This window comes from Benincasa hispida, chromosome 7 (genome assembly GCF_027475165.1).
Source record: "Benincasa hispida cultivar pf3 chromosome 7, pf3_genome.v1.1, whole genome shotgun sequence".
NCBI classification, from domain to species: Eukaryota; Viridiplantae; Streptophyta; class Magnoliopsida; order Cucurbitales; family Cucurbitaceae; genus Benincasa; species Benincasa hispida.
Genome location: NC_143484.1, coordinates 51,048,103 through 51,064,273, shown reverse-complemented (window position 1 = coordinate 51,064,273; position 16,171 = coordinate 51,048,103). Strand labels below are relative to the sequence as shown.

The window sequence follows — 16,171 nt, the reverse complement described above, 5'->3', positions numbered from 1 at the left end:
CTTCCAAGAGTGTTGCGAGAACATCTCTAGAGTTGTGGAATGAGCGTAAAGCTAGTTTACTTCATTTTCGCATTTAGAGTTGCCCAACATATGAGCTTGGGGGAAATCCCAAGAAGTTGGAACCACGGTCGAGGTTATGCCTCTTTGTAGGCTACCCTAAAGTTAGACGATGGGGTTATTTTTATGATCCATCCGAAAATAGGGTGTTTGTTTCCACGAACGCTACTTTCCTGGAGGAGGATCATATTAGGGAGCACAATTCACGTAGTAAAGTCGTGTTACGTGAGCTTCCAACGAAACTACTGAAACTTTAACAAGAGTTGTTGAAGGGTCTGCTTCATCAACAACAGTTGTTGATGATAGTTCATTTAGTAAGTTGGTTCCACCTCAAGAGTTGAGGGAGCCTTGACGCAGTGGGAGGGTTGCGAACCCGTCCGTTCGCTATTTGGGTTTCACAGAAATCCTAGCTTACACTCGTACGCGTTTTTACTAAACAATCGCTTACCTTTTCCTAAACGATCGCTTAGTGCCTGAGCGTTACTAAATGATCTATAGATGATCACCTAGCTTTTCCTATACGATCGTGTATCTCGCCTAAACGATCAAGCACCCTAACTGTACGATAGTCGTTGTCTTCTCCCACTTGCTTGATCGTTGTACACGATCTCTTTTCCTTCTCACCTGTACCAAATTCGAACAGAGCCCACACTTTAGATTCTCACTCCGAGAATACTAAGGGCTCCAAGTGGTGGTGTCGTCCCCATTTCCTGTTGTTGTGCGAAGTCGTTCGTGGTAGACAACCAGGGTGTGGTTGAACGTTTGCTTGCTGTTCTAGCGAGAGTGAGAGGAGTTCATTTGTGGAGAGAGCGAGATTTCAAGAGAAGAATGTCTTCAACTGGTAAATTCTTTGTTCTCTTGTTTTTTTTATTTTTAAGCATGTCGATAATTTAGTAATGTTAATGCATATCTGTATGTATGAATTTTGTTGGGGTTAATGCCCTAAAGTCTCGTGTCCTGTAGTTTGTAAACAGTTTGTACGAACGTTTGTGTTGTTAATAGATGATATTTACTTCACATCTTGTATTTTACTCAGTTACTTGTTTTATTTGCTTTACCACAAACCAATAAACATAAAATCTCTGGTTATCTGTATGTGACTCAAACATGTACGTGGTGACATACAAATGGATCATGCCTTGGGTGATAACCAAAATGGTCTGTAGTATATGGACATAGGAGGGAAATCTTATCCTGGAAACACTACGGATGCAACCCGCTTTGTAAAATGGTCACAAGTGTTGTAACTTGTCACAGATGGTCTGATCCTGATCATTCGTGTTGGGGACATGCGAGCGGGGGCGTCCTATACAAAGAGTTTGTATAAGACCTGACCACGAAGTGTTTACGTCTCGTTATATAACACCGTTCATGACAGAGACTTCACTTCACTAGGATGACCATAGGTAATATGACCTCAATCCTGAGTGAGTTGGGAACTTCTGCCATTGAGGGTGGTCCTTTGATTTATATGGGTGTGAGTGGCCAGATTGCTGATTCAAACCTACCATTTTGGAGATTCGTCTGATTTGGGAGCTGGGAACTCAACTACACAAGATGGAATTCACTCTTTCCCCGAGGCAGGGGTAAGTAGATAGATAGCTCCCTTAAGGCTGATTCCAGGGCTTGAACGATGTGGCGCTACACATCTTCTCTTGGCCCGAGAGGTGTTCACACATAGTTGGACTATGTTGTATTGTTCATTAGAGGAATCAGCGGTACTTAAGGAGTGAGATGTAACTATAGAGGCAAAACAGTAATTTGACCCAACTGTACTTACGAGCATTTGTGAAGGGTCATCGTACTCATGATTGGTTATATCCGATGGACACATAAATATATTTGTGATAAGAAGAGTTCAGTTGTTGATCTTTAGTGGAATGCCTGACAGTTAACGGATGGTGGATCTCGTGGCTAAAGAATTTAGTCAGCTATTTACAGACCGTTGGAGCTTCGAGCCATGGGTCCATTAGGTCCCCTGGGTAGCTTGGATAAAGTCGAGAACTAGTATTTGGGTTAATTTGAAATGTTCAAATTGACAAGAGGAAGTTTGATTATATATTATATAATTGGACTGGTTAATTATATATGATATAATTGGCTAAATGTATAAGATATATTATTGTGGAGGAAATTAGATATAAATATGATTTATATCAAGTAGAGGAGAAAATACTATAGTAGATATGTGATATCAAACTATAGGTTAAAAATATAATATGGTTATATTTATTAATTAATTACTTTATTAATTATATGATAATTAGTCCAAAATTCACGTTCGAACTTGGGTTAGTGGGCAATGTCGATAATTGTAACCGATGAGTTAAAATAAAAAATGTTTTCATTTTTGAATCACCCGTCAATCGATTGCCCAAAGAGAAAAGTGAGAGCATGCTGGTGAAACATCTAAACGATCGCTTACATAAAACAAGAGCCTATACGATAGTCCTCGCGCCTAAACGATCGTCTACCTTGCGTCTTAACGATTGCGCACAGTCCACTACATGATCGCATAGCTTCTCTAAACGATCGTATAGTGTGCCGATTTAGCTAAACGATCATTCAACAAATCCTACACAATCGTATAGCTTCTCCTAAACGATAAGCAATCTGCTATGCGATAGCGTCTTTTTCCCTCCCATTTTCTTATCGCCTACATGATTCGTATTTCCTCCTTCCTCTACCAAATTCACCAAAGACCACCCTTTGGGTTTTCACTCCAAGAATACCCGGGGTTCTTTAGTGGTGGTGTTGTCCGCATGGCGTTCGTGTCGTACGGTTGTTTGTGCTGTTGTTGTTGACGCTGTTGCTGGGCATTGGTAGATCGCGTGGAGGGTTCCGCTATGTTGAGTTCCAAAGTGTGAAGAACGTCTTCAACTGGTATGGAACTCTTTCCTTTGTTTTTATCTTGTTCTTAGTATGCCGTTAATTAAGGTTTATTTGTATAACTGTTTCTTGAATGTATATTTTGTATTTCAGTCACTGTGAGATCGGAGTGATCTGAACACGCTCATGGAACTCTTAGATATGAGATCCTTCAAATGTATATGTGGAAATTTTGTCACAATGAATTGGAAATATCTGCTTCCACTCATAGGTACTCTTGAATAAGAGTTCCACGGATCCCTCTCGGGCCAATGAGAGGGTGGGGCCTCTTGTTCAAGACCTAGATTCAACACTTAAGAGAACAACCTTCCTCCTATCCCTAAATCAAGTAGGCGTGAATTTCGTCTTGCACCTTATGTCCCCAATTATCTACCCGGTCTTACCCCTGAAATGGGAGGCTTAATGAGTCGGCGCTGTTGAGCCAACACTCACCCATAAAAATCTAAGGATAATTCTGAATAAATAGGAGTTCATAGTTAGCTCAGGATTAAGGTCAAGTTACCTAGGTCATCTAAGTGAAATAGTCAGACTTAAATAGTAAATAATATTATAAAGTAAGAGTGACTTATTTCTTAGTCTGATTTTATGAAAACTCATTGCACAAGACGCCCCCACTCCTCATGTCACCTCATGAACGAATCAGGATCACTTCGTTTGTAGCACTTTACAACAAATTGTAACAACTACAGAGTAGACCGCATCCGATAATGTTACCAAAATAAGGTACCCAACCTTAGTCATATGCTATAGATCCTTTTGGCTATTTATTCGAACTTGATCCATTTTTATATCTCTACATAAAGTTCAGGTATTCATATTATAGCTATGGATCTTAGTTAGTTTTTACAAGTGCAATTTACAAATTCAATAACAACTTTATTGAATAAATGTTTAACATCTTTATTGATAATAAAAAAAAATGTTTAACTCTACAAATTTCGAGTTTTGTGACATCCAACCCAACAATAATTTGATATAATATTTAGTAAAAATAACCGAATTTATTTTTTTTAAAAAAAAAGATATAAGATTTGGTCTAAGATTTAGAAAGTTTATTTTAACTATATCTAAGTAGCCGGATCTTGGACGAGATGGACGAGAAAAACGATTCTAACGAGTTTTAAAAAAAGTGGTAGTTTTGTAATGTGAAAATTTAAAAAAGTTATTTCTGACAATTTTTGTAATAGAAACCCAACACTAAGTAGGCAATAAGCCCACTTCACCCTTTACTATTGAGTCAACATATTCATCAAGAAACTTCATCTTTTTCTTTTTAATCCTCGATTGTTTTCAATGTCTCCCCAAAGAAAATATTAATATTAAAAAACAATTAACAATTCTTAATTTTAAACAAACTTACCAATTTGGAATCTTATCAAATCAGAAATTTTTATTCAAATTATAATCTACATAATCGGTCAAATTTAAATAAAAAAAATAAGTTGGATAAATTTTGAATTTGTTTTGAATCAAATTGAATATGGACATAATAAAATTTTTTATACCATATATCAAATTCCCCGGTCTATTTTAAAATTCTATTCTAAACATAACCCAAAATTTGGATAGAATTTAAGATTAATCTTGAACTGAATTTGTGCATATTTTAAATTTTATCTCATATATATATATATATATTCAAATTCAAGTTGTTTAGGATTATCCCAAATTAAATTTTTTTGTTATATTCGTATTCAATTCTATATCATGTTTTAGTGAATAAAAAATTAAAAGGTACTAGGAACATTCAAAATCAAATCTTTAGTCTTGAAATATTTGATTAAAATATAAATTTAATTGTATAGTGTACAAATTTAAGAATTCCTTGTTAAACAACTATGCACCATAAATACAAACTATTTAATATTATACACCCTAAATACAAATTATTTAGCTCTAACCTTGTCAAAACCAACAGAACTCAATTGACATGCAAGTGTATTAGTAACCACAAGAACTCTGGTTTAAATTTTTCTACTCCCAATAATACTGAAAAGAAAAAAAATTAACTCCAAACTCAATAACTTAACTTAGCCATAGTATAAATTAATTTAAAAAATATAAAAATCAATGAATTGGGTTAATGGGCTAACTTAGAACAGTGACGGCGAAAAATGAGATCCAGCCCACACGAATATTTCGTGGGCCCACTATAAGAAAATCTCACACGCTAAGGGCCATTGGGCCGGTGATTAATTACGTAAGCAAACTCGCCATCCTTAATCCATGTCGGAACTCGTAAAGGTATATATATATAAATAAACACGACAGTGCCAATTTTAATCGAATTAATCTACGAACGAATGCTTGTTTCATTCAATTCGCACTTGAAGATTTGTTGAAGGAAGTTGAAGGAAACGACTGCGAACCACAATGGTATGTGTTTTTGTTTATCAATTTCTAGGGTTTTTTTTGCTTTATGATGTGATTCAACGTGTTCTTACAAATCAGGGTGTGGAATCGATTTTGTTCGATCGATCTTTTGCCCTATGTTGGCGCGATTATCATTAGTTTTTCCCCCCATCTTATTTCGAAAGAGCTTAGCGGATGCATTCGGGAATAGAGTCTATAGGTCATCGTTTTTCCGTAGGTGAATCATACGATTCTGGTAGTTGTAGTTATTATCTTTCACAATTGTTTAGGTCGGGAATCGTAGAGTATGTTGTTGGATTTAACCTGAAAATTGATTGTCTGGGATGGTTCTTGCTTGATTTATGCCAAGTAATTTAAGGGCGTCATGGAAAACTAACTTCAAATCCGTGTTCTATATATGTTTTTCCAACTCATAATTTTGGAAGAAGATGAACTTCATGTCAATTTGTCAGAACAAATTAAATCCTGAAGGGTAGACGATTTTTTTTTTTCAGAAAAAAAACAGTTAATTAAATGGTTTATATAGATATGTTGGTTACAGATCAAATGATTAAGACAATCGAGTGATTTTGGTCTAAAATTATGGAATTTGTTGTTGGATTTGACATCAAAATTGATTTTCTGGAGATGGATCTTGGAAGGATTGTCCAAAGTAAGTTAGAAAAAAGTCATTTGTTATTCAATAAAGTTGACTCTGTGATTAGCTATGCAACTTTCCTTAAAGTTATAAATTTTATTAGATTGTATTTCATGTGGAACTGTTGCCTGGGAAGTCACAACTTGGTAGTCGAATTGGATCATGTATATATGTATGTTTACAATTTGTTTTTTGTTCAACTTTTCTACTGCATCAAATTGTTGACTTTTATTTTTAGAAAAAAGTTAAAGGAATGAATTATAAATATATGATTAGCAATTCATATCGAATTGTTGGGGCTTATAAAACCTTTACTGTTTTGCAATTTTCAGTCTTCGCTTGCAGCTGCGAGAGCAGACAACTTTTACTATCCACCAGAATGGACCCCAAAACAGGTACATTTCTTATTCAATCATATTAATGCAATGTGCAATAACTATTCTCCAAAGGAAATATCCTTATCCTAACATAGATGCCCCGTTTTTCAGATTCTCACTCTGACTATTCCTGTTTCAGGGGTCTTTGAACAAATTTCATGGTCAGCATGCTTTGAGAGAGAGAGCAAGGAAATTAGATCAGGGCATCCTGATAATAAGGTAGGTAGCTAATGAGAACTCATCTTTCGAAAATTTTGGCTTGGGATTGATGATTTTATTTGAAGGATGGGGAATGGTGCCAAGGTGTCGACCTTTGGTGCTTCGACACTGTTGCCTGGTTCCCTTTCCTTTTTAAAATAGGGGTCATGTTATTTTCTTGGGAAAATAGAGAGAGAATTTTGTACATGTTGATGATTTTATTTGCGTATTCAGTTCTCTAATTAGTTGGAATGAATTGCTTTTTTAGGTTTGAGATGCCTTACAATATATGGTGTGGTGGCTGCAACTCAATGATAGCAAAGGGTGTTAGGTTCAATGCGGAGAAAAAGCAAGTTGGAAACTATTATTCTACAAAGGTATTGTTCATGGCTGATTGTAACATATTTGACTTCTGGTGCTACGTTTGATGGTTTTATTATGCAAAGAAAGTATGACCTCGTACTTTGACACACACAATGTTGAACCCTATTCTTACCAATCTATATAATGCACATACATTCTTGCCTAGTGTTCACATGAAATATTTGTTCACTGATTTTTCACATTTTTCTTGGTATGTTTGATTTCTGCTCCCTCCCTATGTATGAAACTCTTTTGGTAGAGCATTTCTGTATTTCTGCTGCTTCCTAATAATTGATAACTATAAACTTCATTAATTGGTATTACCGTATTAGGCTTTCCCCTTGTCTTCGTCTCCACCAGTGTTTTTTATCCAGTGATATACGTGCACATCGTTCTGTTATGTATCATGCTATTAAGTATTTGTACGAGACTTCTCATTCAGTCTTTACATCAATTATTAATTTCTCAGCAGCAAACTTATGTTATCAACAATGATACTAACTTTTTAGTTATTAACCTTGCTATCCTGACCATGACCACCGGATTGGAATAGTGTCTTACTATCTTGGAATTCATGATGATGCACAGTTTGGAAATTGAGTTCATAAACTGATTTATTTTTTTTCCTCCTAGAATCAATAGAAGTGCTTAACAGTTTTTTTTTTTTTCTTTTTTGTAACTTTGTTCTTGTGGATGGATTATAATTTTTTTAGAAGAACTTTAATATACAATTTGTACTAAAAAAACTTCAACATACAAATTGGTGAATGATGATTTCTCGTGGTTGTAACATCCTGGCAGAAAAAAACATGATCAGTTTCTATAGGCCATTCTAAAGAAAAGCTTTCAGAAGTGGGGTATAGAAATCACACCCAAACAGCTCTTGAGTGACTAATATTTTCTTCTTGCTTCTTTCAGATATGGAGCTTTACTATGAAAGCAGCATGCTGTAGACAAGAGATTGTTATTCAGACTGATCCAAAAAATTGTGAGTATGTGATTATTAGTGGTGCACAACGGAAAACTGAGGAATATGACATAGAGGATGCAGAAACCTTTGAACTCCCTGCGGATGAAGGTGATGATTGTTAACACTAATAATATTTATTTATCAGTGCCATTAAACTTGAACTTCTTTTCATTGGGTTTTGTTGTTAGATCTCCTGGTCTTGGAATTTACTGACATCATCATGCACATCTGTAAGATAGTCCCCTAACATATAATGAAGGAAAATACTTAGTTGCATCTCGGGCATCACCTATCTTTGTGTATCCCACTAAGTTGTCCAAGCATAATTTGCTATGTGGCAAAGTCTTATTTTGAAATATTTAAATTCTTTTTTGATGTGAGTGATGAGAGGGGAAGCATCGAGATGGGTGACCCATCTTGGGATGCACCCGAGTATTACCCTATATTGAAAATCTGACGGTTTAATCCTTCATAATGTTATTTAACCCTTTTGAATATATTTTCTACAGAAAAGGGTAAGCTGGCAGATCCATTTTATCGACTTGAACACCAAGAAAAAGATATGCAGAAAAAGAAAGAAGCCGAGCCGGTATTGGTTCGCCTACAACGACTCTCAGATTCTAGGCATGCAGATGACTATAGTCGGAACAGAACACTTCGAGCTCAGCTCAGAGTATGTCATCTCATCCTTACCATGTTTCTCACCTCTATCTGTTCTGCTTTTAATTTTAAATGGTTATATGCTAATACACTTTTAATACATCTTCTCAGAGTCAAAAGAAGAGAGTTGCTGAAGAAGAAAATGTTTCTAGAAAGATGGGCCTCGGTATTCGATTGCTTCCAGCAACTCAAGAAGATTCTGCAGCTGCAGCTCGCATGAAGTTCTCTTCAAAGTTTGAGAAGAACCATAGGGATAAACGGGCATTGATTCATGCTTCTTCGATATTTAATGGATCATCCACTTCTTCCATGCCTGATAAGAAGCGATTGGACCTGGAATCCAAGAGAAGGAAGATCTGTGCATCTGCGGCTTCAAACATTTTGACAGGTAACTTCAAGCCATCATCTTGGTCACGAAGTGCAGCTAATTCAAGCAGACTGGAAGGAACTTCTGTCACTGCCAGACGATTGTAACGTGAATGCTTTTTTCAAATCTAGGTCTAGCTCTATCTCGTTTCTTTCATGTATGTACATAGATTTTATGTTGGCGGGTCTACCTGAAGTTTTTTTCTAGAATCCCATTGTAATATATTGTGTTTCATTTCTGGGAAGGTGCAAGAATTCTTTAAGATTGAAATCGAAAGTTGAATATATATCTTCATTTGCTTCGTATAGTATCTTTGTCACTCTTCTTGTACAATTCTTTTACTTGATGAATTATTGTCTGCTGTGTATTATTATTGCCGGTGGAGGAGGGGATATCGAGATGGATAGTACCACCAAATCCCAGTTAATATCCCTCGGTTAGACCACAATTTTATTTCTTAAAAAACTGCTGCTACATCGTTGTCTATGAAGGCCAAAGTTGCCTACCATGGACACAGAACTTAGCAATGTCTTTACTTTACCCTGTTAACAGTGACTGAAGTAAAGAGAAACAGGCAGCTCTTTAAAAATCTGGCAGTTCTGTTCAGACTTCCTTCACTTTTCTGCTAACAGAAGATTTTTGCATTAAAAATAGGATATGTTGTTCTTAGTTAGATCCTGAATCACCACCTATCACTGACCGTAGGATCACGCAACTGTGGTTTACAAATCTTAATCCAAAATAACTAACCTGATTATGATAAAAGACAGGACAGTCAAGAGCTGCCGTCTGTCAGTTCATTTCCCGTACAGCCAAAGTTTCCAGCCCCAAGAGAGAGGAGAAAGAACCCCCTAATTTAACATCTCTGCATTTATTATGGGATGCCCTTTTTTGGTTTGATAATGCAGCGCTTTCCATGTTCACTTTCTATTGAACAGTCTCTTTCATTGTATTGTCCTGTTTTATGGGTTAGGATCTGAGCGTGTGCTTTTTACTTCACATTCTATGTGGGCGGTAACCAAGAATATCTGCATCATATAAATTTTTCCAAGCTTTCAGGTCAGTACTGGTTAACAATCTGTTTTCTTCCTGTTTTTCATCCCCTCTCTTTCTCACTCATAAAGTGAATTGTAGTTCTGATTAGAAAAACTTTGATATCATTACTACTCATCTGAGTTTCATTAATGTACTTCAAAGAGGGAAAAGGAAGCTAACTAGCTTAAGATCCAGGATCTGTACATGACAGAGATTGCTCACATGTCTAATATTTGACTAAAGCCGCTTATATTCTACAAGTCTCTCACTCTAAATCAAATTTCAACAATGTTTCGGAGTGATTTTAAATATTCAAACACAAAACACCAGATTATGTGATCGTGCAAGTTGCAACCAAAAGGAGCTGCAAAAAAGAAATATGTCACGTCAACTTCAAATGCCATGCCTCTAGGTTGTGCTTGACTTTTTAGGCCTCCTATCAGTCACTTTGGCATATCTCTGTTTCTCCTATCCACGTATTCTATTCTGTGTAATATTGTCAGTCCTTCCCTTCATGTTAGCTTCTCAGTACATTACACTTTCGCTTTCCTAATTAAGTTTTTTTTTTTTTTTTTATTGATCTTCCATTTTCTTCAAATAGTAAATAAGTTCATATTGATATCAATGGAGTCTTGCATAAAGTGACGGTTCCTCCTGAAGTTTCATATAAATGGCAACCCACACAAAGGTACTTCCTGCTTTGATACTTTGCTTCTCTATTACTTTTTTTTTGCATCAGTAAAGAGATGGTTCATGTTTCCATATATTTTCTTGAATTGGGCAGTTTTCTTTCATGTTTGTTAATGAGATTTTGTTGCTGAATCTGATATACTAAGGGAGATCAGTAGCTAGAATATACCAACAATTGATAGAAAATGAGAAACAACTCATGTTTGAGATAAAACTATTATTTATCTTATAAAGTGTTTACATGGATTTCTTTTGGATTTTTTAATTTTTTGAGACATAACAGCATAAAACCCGACACAACTACCCAAGGTCCAAACATCAATCCCTCTCAAAGATGAGGGATAAAATATAGGAAGGAAAAAGCTCTCTAAAAAAATAAGAAGATCTAGAAGAAGATGGCAAAGCTGCTAGATTATGGACAATTTTGTTTTTTTCTCTTGGGATTTTATAAAAATTAGAAACATTAACGGAGCAAGATAGAGAGTCTCCTAAACAAAAATTAAGTCGACTCTCTGATTCAAAAACTTTGATGATGGAAAACTTAGCTCATAATCTTTCTTACTTTTAATTGAAATATGTGTTCGAGCCAGTATCAACACATCTTCTTTTTGTATTAAAAAAAATTGATATATGAAACCAGGAATCTAAAGTCTTTTTGCTAACCATTATTCATTTATTCACTCTCTACTATATGAAAAGTTTGTTCTTATCATGCATGCTCAACTCTTTGTTCTTTCACTACACATCATGTAGTGTTAGTTTGGTAGACTTCGAGCAACAACACATTATTTGATATAGTTAAGGCGACCGGTCAATTTAATTTGTACTATAACATCATTTTTTTCTAAAACAGGATACGTTACTAAACTTCCTTTCAAACAATTTTTCGTTTATCTACTCTTTATTTTAGAGTGTTGTTCTGGTTTTAAGTTCTGAATTTGTCTTTTAAAGTATATCATTCAAAATTTGGTAGAGCTTTCTACTCGACAATAAATCAGATACAAAATACACTATATTTAATTTTCTTATCATCTAAAAAATTTCTGGTTGAGATCACCCTTTGCTCAGCTAGGCATATGAAGATTTCATCAATATAGTTAAACCTAGGGCATCAATATAATAAATACTTCGTTAATTTAGTTGATATTATTTAACTAATATAATGGTGACCGTGAATACTAAAATTGGCTAATAATAAATTTATTTACATGAAATCATACTTAGTAAGACTACAAGAATAATGTTCATAACACCCACCAACAATAATGAGAGTGACTAATTTTTTTATAAAAAAAATGTTAAAATATATAAGAAGCTATTTTTTTAAAAAAAATTAAATAATAGAAATTAAATTGAAAAAACTCCAACAATAATGAGGGACTAATCTATATTTAGGATTTTTTAAAGAAAAGAAAACTTCAAAATGTTGATTACCAAACATAAGAACATGAAGAAGCTAAAAGGAACTTAAAAAACTAGAAGAGAATTCTCTAACATCTTATATGCTTGGAAAGAGATCTCATATCTTTCAAACAAGTTTGGGCTTCAAATTTGGCTAGCTCATGATGTATATATATATATATATATATAGAAGTAAAAAAATCATGTGAATCCACAAAAACAAAATCATGTGAATCCACAAAAACATTGTGGATATGTAAATTGACCTCGCTAGCTAGGGGTAAAACTTTAGTTGAAACATGCGCTGGAAATGGATTGTATATTGTTTCCTTAGTTATTAATTTTGAACCTGAAATTGAATAGAAAAATAGTTCAGAAATTTTCATAAGGTTTCAAAGCCACTGTTGAAGTTCATGATGCCCTAAGTTTGAGGGACCGAATTATATATTCTCCGTTTTATAACTATTTTGATTTTAATTTTTTTGTTATTTTCTAAGTGAGAATTTGAACATTCATATGATGAAATTATTATCAAACGAGTCGAGAGAAAAATGGTCATTACCCAAAGGACACTGATAACTTTAGTAAAAAAAGAAAAGGATGGACACAATAGAGATAAAACCTAAATATATATGTGTACAAATTACAAGCTAGGGCAACCGATGGATTCCAACTCCATTATTAATTCAAGTACTACAAAGAAAAATTAAAGGGACTGAGAAGACAGCTGATTGATGAATATAGTTTGCCTAATAAAAAATAATAATAATAACATTTATTCATTGCAAAGAGACTTAGGAAGAACATTATTTAATTTCCAATATTAAACAATACCTTAAGTACTTCTGTCTGAAGTTACAAATTATAAAGCTTCTCTGCACTTGAATCTGGTACCAAGGATTTCAGTTCTTGCATTTTCATTCTCCATAGAAGATCAGCACACCATCAATTTCATCTAGTTCCAGCAATTTCAAACCTGCAAATTAGACATCCAGATGATTAAGACTATATTTGGTTTAACCGTTTTAGTGTTTAATTTTGAAAAAAAATTGAAGTATTTGACAATCACTCAATACAGTTTTTTAAATACCTTTTAAAGTGTATTTTAAACCGTTTTTATCAAAAGTATTTAAATAAGAATGACTTTTTAGAAAAGCATTTTCTTTTCAGTAGTCAATCCAAATAGGTCCTAATTCTTTTTTATTTAATCTTAGTATTTGGTCATAACCATTAATTATTCGCTGAAGCATATATTTTGCTTTGTCTTTCAAATGAAAGTGGCAATCTTCTAATGAACATATAAGCAAATATATAACATCGACCAAGAGGTTAGGGTGGCCATAACACATATTGTTGAACTAAAAAAACAGCTCGTGGGATACATCATAAGCCCTAATTTTTATTTTTACTTTTTCTTTTTTGTGGAAAATTCAACCAAAACTTCCATGGTTTACAATTATTGAGTCAAAATTAAAATTATATACCATAGGGTTCAAAATCTGATGTAAATATCAGAATAGTTCTGAAGATTAAATATAAAACATTTATTAATAGGTAGAAGAATGGGGTTATTATGAATTCTAAGTTCTGCTACACAGCTCAGAACAATAGGTTTCAAAGGAAATTTTCAAATTTTATTTTTACCTAATTAACCACTTCCCTTAGTTTATTAATTTTAATATTAAACATTTACTCCCTCCATTAAGTCTCTAAACTTAAACAAGTATTAATTAACATTCTCAAAACTAAATTATAAGAAAATTGACCCTGAAGAACCAAACTAACAACTTTACTAAATTCAATTGACAAGATATCTATTACTATCTCAAAATAACGTTTGAATTAAAAGTAAATAAATAGATAAATAAAATAAATATTTTTTTTTGGAAATAAAATAAGAAAGATCTACCAAACCCTAATTCTGGAAATTACCTGCAGGTGATGCTTTCATGGTGTCCAAGGACAGGGTGGCCATATCCATGGAAGAATCAGGAAGAAGATGAATCTCATCAGAGCATATTTCCTTTGAAACCCTTTTATCCTCGCACTGATTACTAATCAAAGAAGCTGAATTTTTCCCTTTTGACCTCAAAATTTTCTCATTTTCACAAATTGAAACATGTTTCATCTTTCTTTTGGTGCTACTAATTTCTTCAATAACATCTCCCATTTTACAAACCCCATCTGGGTTTCCTTCGAAATCTGTTTTTGATATCTCCAAACCGCATCGAATCGACTTTGCCCTCGTTCTCTCTCTGGCTCTGGCTCTTGCTTTATATCTGGATTCTTTATCAACAATCCTTAATCTCCTTCTCTTTTTCCCTCTAGGTACTGCCTTATCATTATAGACTGAAAGTTTTGTTACAAGAGTAGAATCACAAGAGCTTTTACGATTGGCCTCTGATAAGTATTTCTCCTTGAGCTCCTTAATTGCATTTCTTGATTTGGTAAAAAGCCACTCCACAGTCTTGCTTGCTTTATCAAATCCAAGCATATCTTGTAGATCAAAGAAATTTCTTGCAATTTCAAGTGAAAGCCTCATTCTTCTATCTCTTGGCCCTTTTGAAGTGCAGATCTTGCTATGTCTATCCTTCTTCTTCATCCCACTTGATGATCTCTTTCTAGAAATTATGGGCTTTTTCGGTGAAGTATGATCGGTTTTGGCCTTGTTTTGGGAGGAATTTTGGGATGTTGTTGTTGCTTCATTGTTGGTGTTATTGGTACTTTCAATAAGCCCAATTTCAGGATCAAAAGAATTGGAATTATTACCAAGTAATTGGTGTTTTTGAGAATACAAAATGTGCCCCAAAATGAATTCTTGATGATCATCAAGAAAAGGGTTGAAGTTGTAGTTGTAATTGTAATTGTAGCAATCAATGAGTTGTAAAGATGGTGGGTGGTTTTGTTGTTCAAATAATCTAGACATAGGGTTTTGATTTTGATCATGATTTTGATCATGGATTTGGATGGACTTCTCAATTGAAGTACTTTCATTCATAAATGGAAATGAAGAGATTTGATTGGTGTTAGAAGAAGCAAGCATTTTCCAAAGAAATGGATGATGATGAGTAGTTGGGGAATTTGTACAAAAGAGCAATCCAAATTCTAGTCGGGAACACAAGGAAAAAAAATAAAAATAAAATGATGAAGAAGATGAGAGAAACTACATATTCATTATTGAAGTATGATCATATTGACGATAAATACCGTCGATTATCATAGTTGGAAAGTAGTACATCGTGTTAATTTGCATTCATGTTAATAATGAATGAATTATGAGAAGATTATATGAAACTGTATTGAGGAAAGAAGAGCAGAAGAAATGGAGACATCTCACGTGATTGAGGATAGAATTGAAAGCAACTGATCGAATTAATTTTAAAAAAAGGAAGTGACAGAGACGACTGAGAAAGAAAGGACTCTTCCAAAACGAAAACATTCAAATAATATTGGAGAGTAGAGTGGACATAACTGATATTCCTAGAGAGAGAGGGCAAATGAAAAGGGAAATTTCTAATTTGAATGATGAATGAAAGACTGCCAAAATTATGTACATTTCAGCCTACTTTAACCTCTCTAGGTAAAAAGGTGAGTTTTTTTTAGGTTAAATTATAACAAATATCCTCCCAACCTTGTCTTTTGTTTGAAAATATCATATACGTTCAATAGTCGTAATGTTACAATAATACTCCCTATCCAAATAAAATGTTTCTGAACTATTCTTGAAACAAAAATTATGAAAATGATGTGTAAACTGTGTTTTATTCCTAATGATTTTGCAATGTTTATAAAATATCATGACATTTTTTTAAAGAACGGTGTAGCATAGTCCCATACATTCTATTTTTCTTACCTAGTAAAAAAACCGAAAACAAAATTGGCACATGTCAGATTTTTATTACAGAAGAAGTTAGAAAGTTTTTTTTTAAAATTTATAGTTTATTATTATTCTTATTTATGGAGTAGGAGACTGAATGTCACATCAAAATTCTTTGACTGCTCCATTTTTAAACTGAAGCTACGAAGACTCATTTTCGCTGCCAAATAAAACAAGTTAAAAGCCAAAAGAAAAATGTATATGGATTAGTGATATATATATATATAGGTCATCAAAACCATTATTTACAAGGCACTACAAGTTCTAATGAAAAATG

The 16,171-nt window shown here is 33.9% G+C and overlaps 2 protein-coding genes across 2 annotated transcripts; one reads left to right on the top strand and one right to left on the bottom strand.

Annotated features, from left to right (window-relative positions):
• The first annotated feature begins 5,195 nt into the window (after nucleotides 1-5,195).
• LOC120080845 (uncharacterized) lies at nucleotides 5,196-9,198 on the top strand. Its single transcript, XM_039035498.2, has 7 exons — nucleotides 5,196-5,322; nucleotides 6,289-6,351; nucleotides 6,473-6,552; nucleotides 6,800-6,908; nucleotides 7,813-7,972; nucleotides 8,374-8,537; nucleotides 8,636-9,198. Exons 1-7 carry the CDS (start codon nucleotides 5,320-5,322, stop codon nucleotides 8,996-8,998), a joined length of 942 nt encoding a protein of 313 aa, XP_038891426.1. The 5' UTR covers nucleotides 5,196-5,319; the 3' UTR covers nucleotides 8,999-9,198.
• A 3,550-nt stretch (nucleotides 9,199-12,748) lies between these two features.
• On the bottom strand, nucleotides 12,749-15,186 carry LOC120081955 (uncharacterized). The gene is made up of 2 exons (XM_039037144.2): nucleotides 13,950-15,186; nucleotides 12,749-12,993 (listed from the first exon to the last, which is right to left on the bottom strand). Exons 1-2 carry the CDS (start codon nucleotides 15,058-15,060, stop codon nucleotides 12,935-12,937), a joined length of 1,170 nt encoding a protein of 389 aa, XP_038893072.2. The 5' UTR covers nucleotides 15,061-15,186; the 3' UTR covers nucleotides 12,749-12,934.
• Nucleotides 15,187-16,171: the final 985 nt, after the last annotated feature.

What these genes read in the sequence shown, in the direction of transcription:
- LOC120080845 (XM_039035498.2), top strand. An exon ending in CAGGGCATCCTGATAATAAG is followed by an intron (nt 6,553 to 6,799) that starts GTAGGTAGCTAA and finishes TTGCTTTTTTAG; the next exon opens with GTTTGAGATGCCTTACAATA. An exon ending in TGAACTCCCTGCGGATGAAG is followed by an intron (nt 7,973 to 8,373) that starts GTGATGATTGTT and finishes TATTTTCTACAG; the next exon opens with AAAAGGGTAAGCTGGCAGAT.
- LOC120081955 (XM_039037144.2), bottom strand. Translation starts at nt 15,060, where the DNA reads ATGCTTGCTTCTTCTAACACCAATCAAATCTCTTCATTTCCATTTATG. An exon ending in CATGAAAGCATCACCTGCAG is followed by an intron (nt 12,994 to 13,949) that starts GTAATTTCCAGA and finishes TCTAATTTGCAG; the next exon opens with GTTTGAAATTGCTGGAACTA.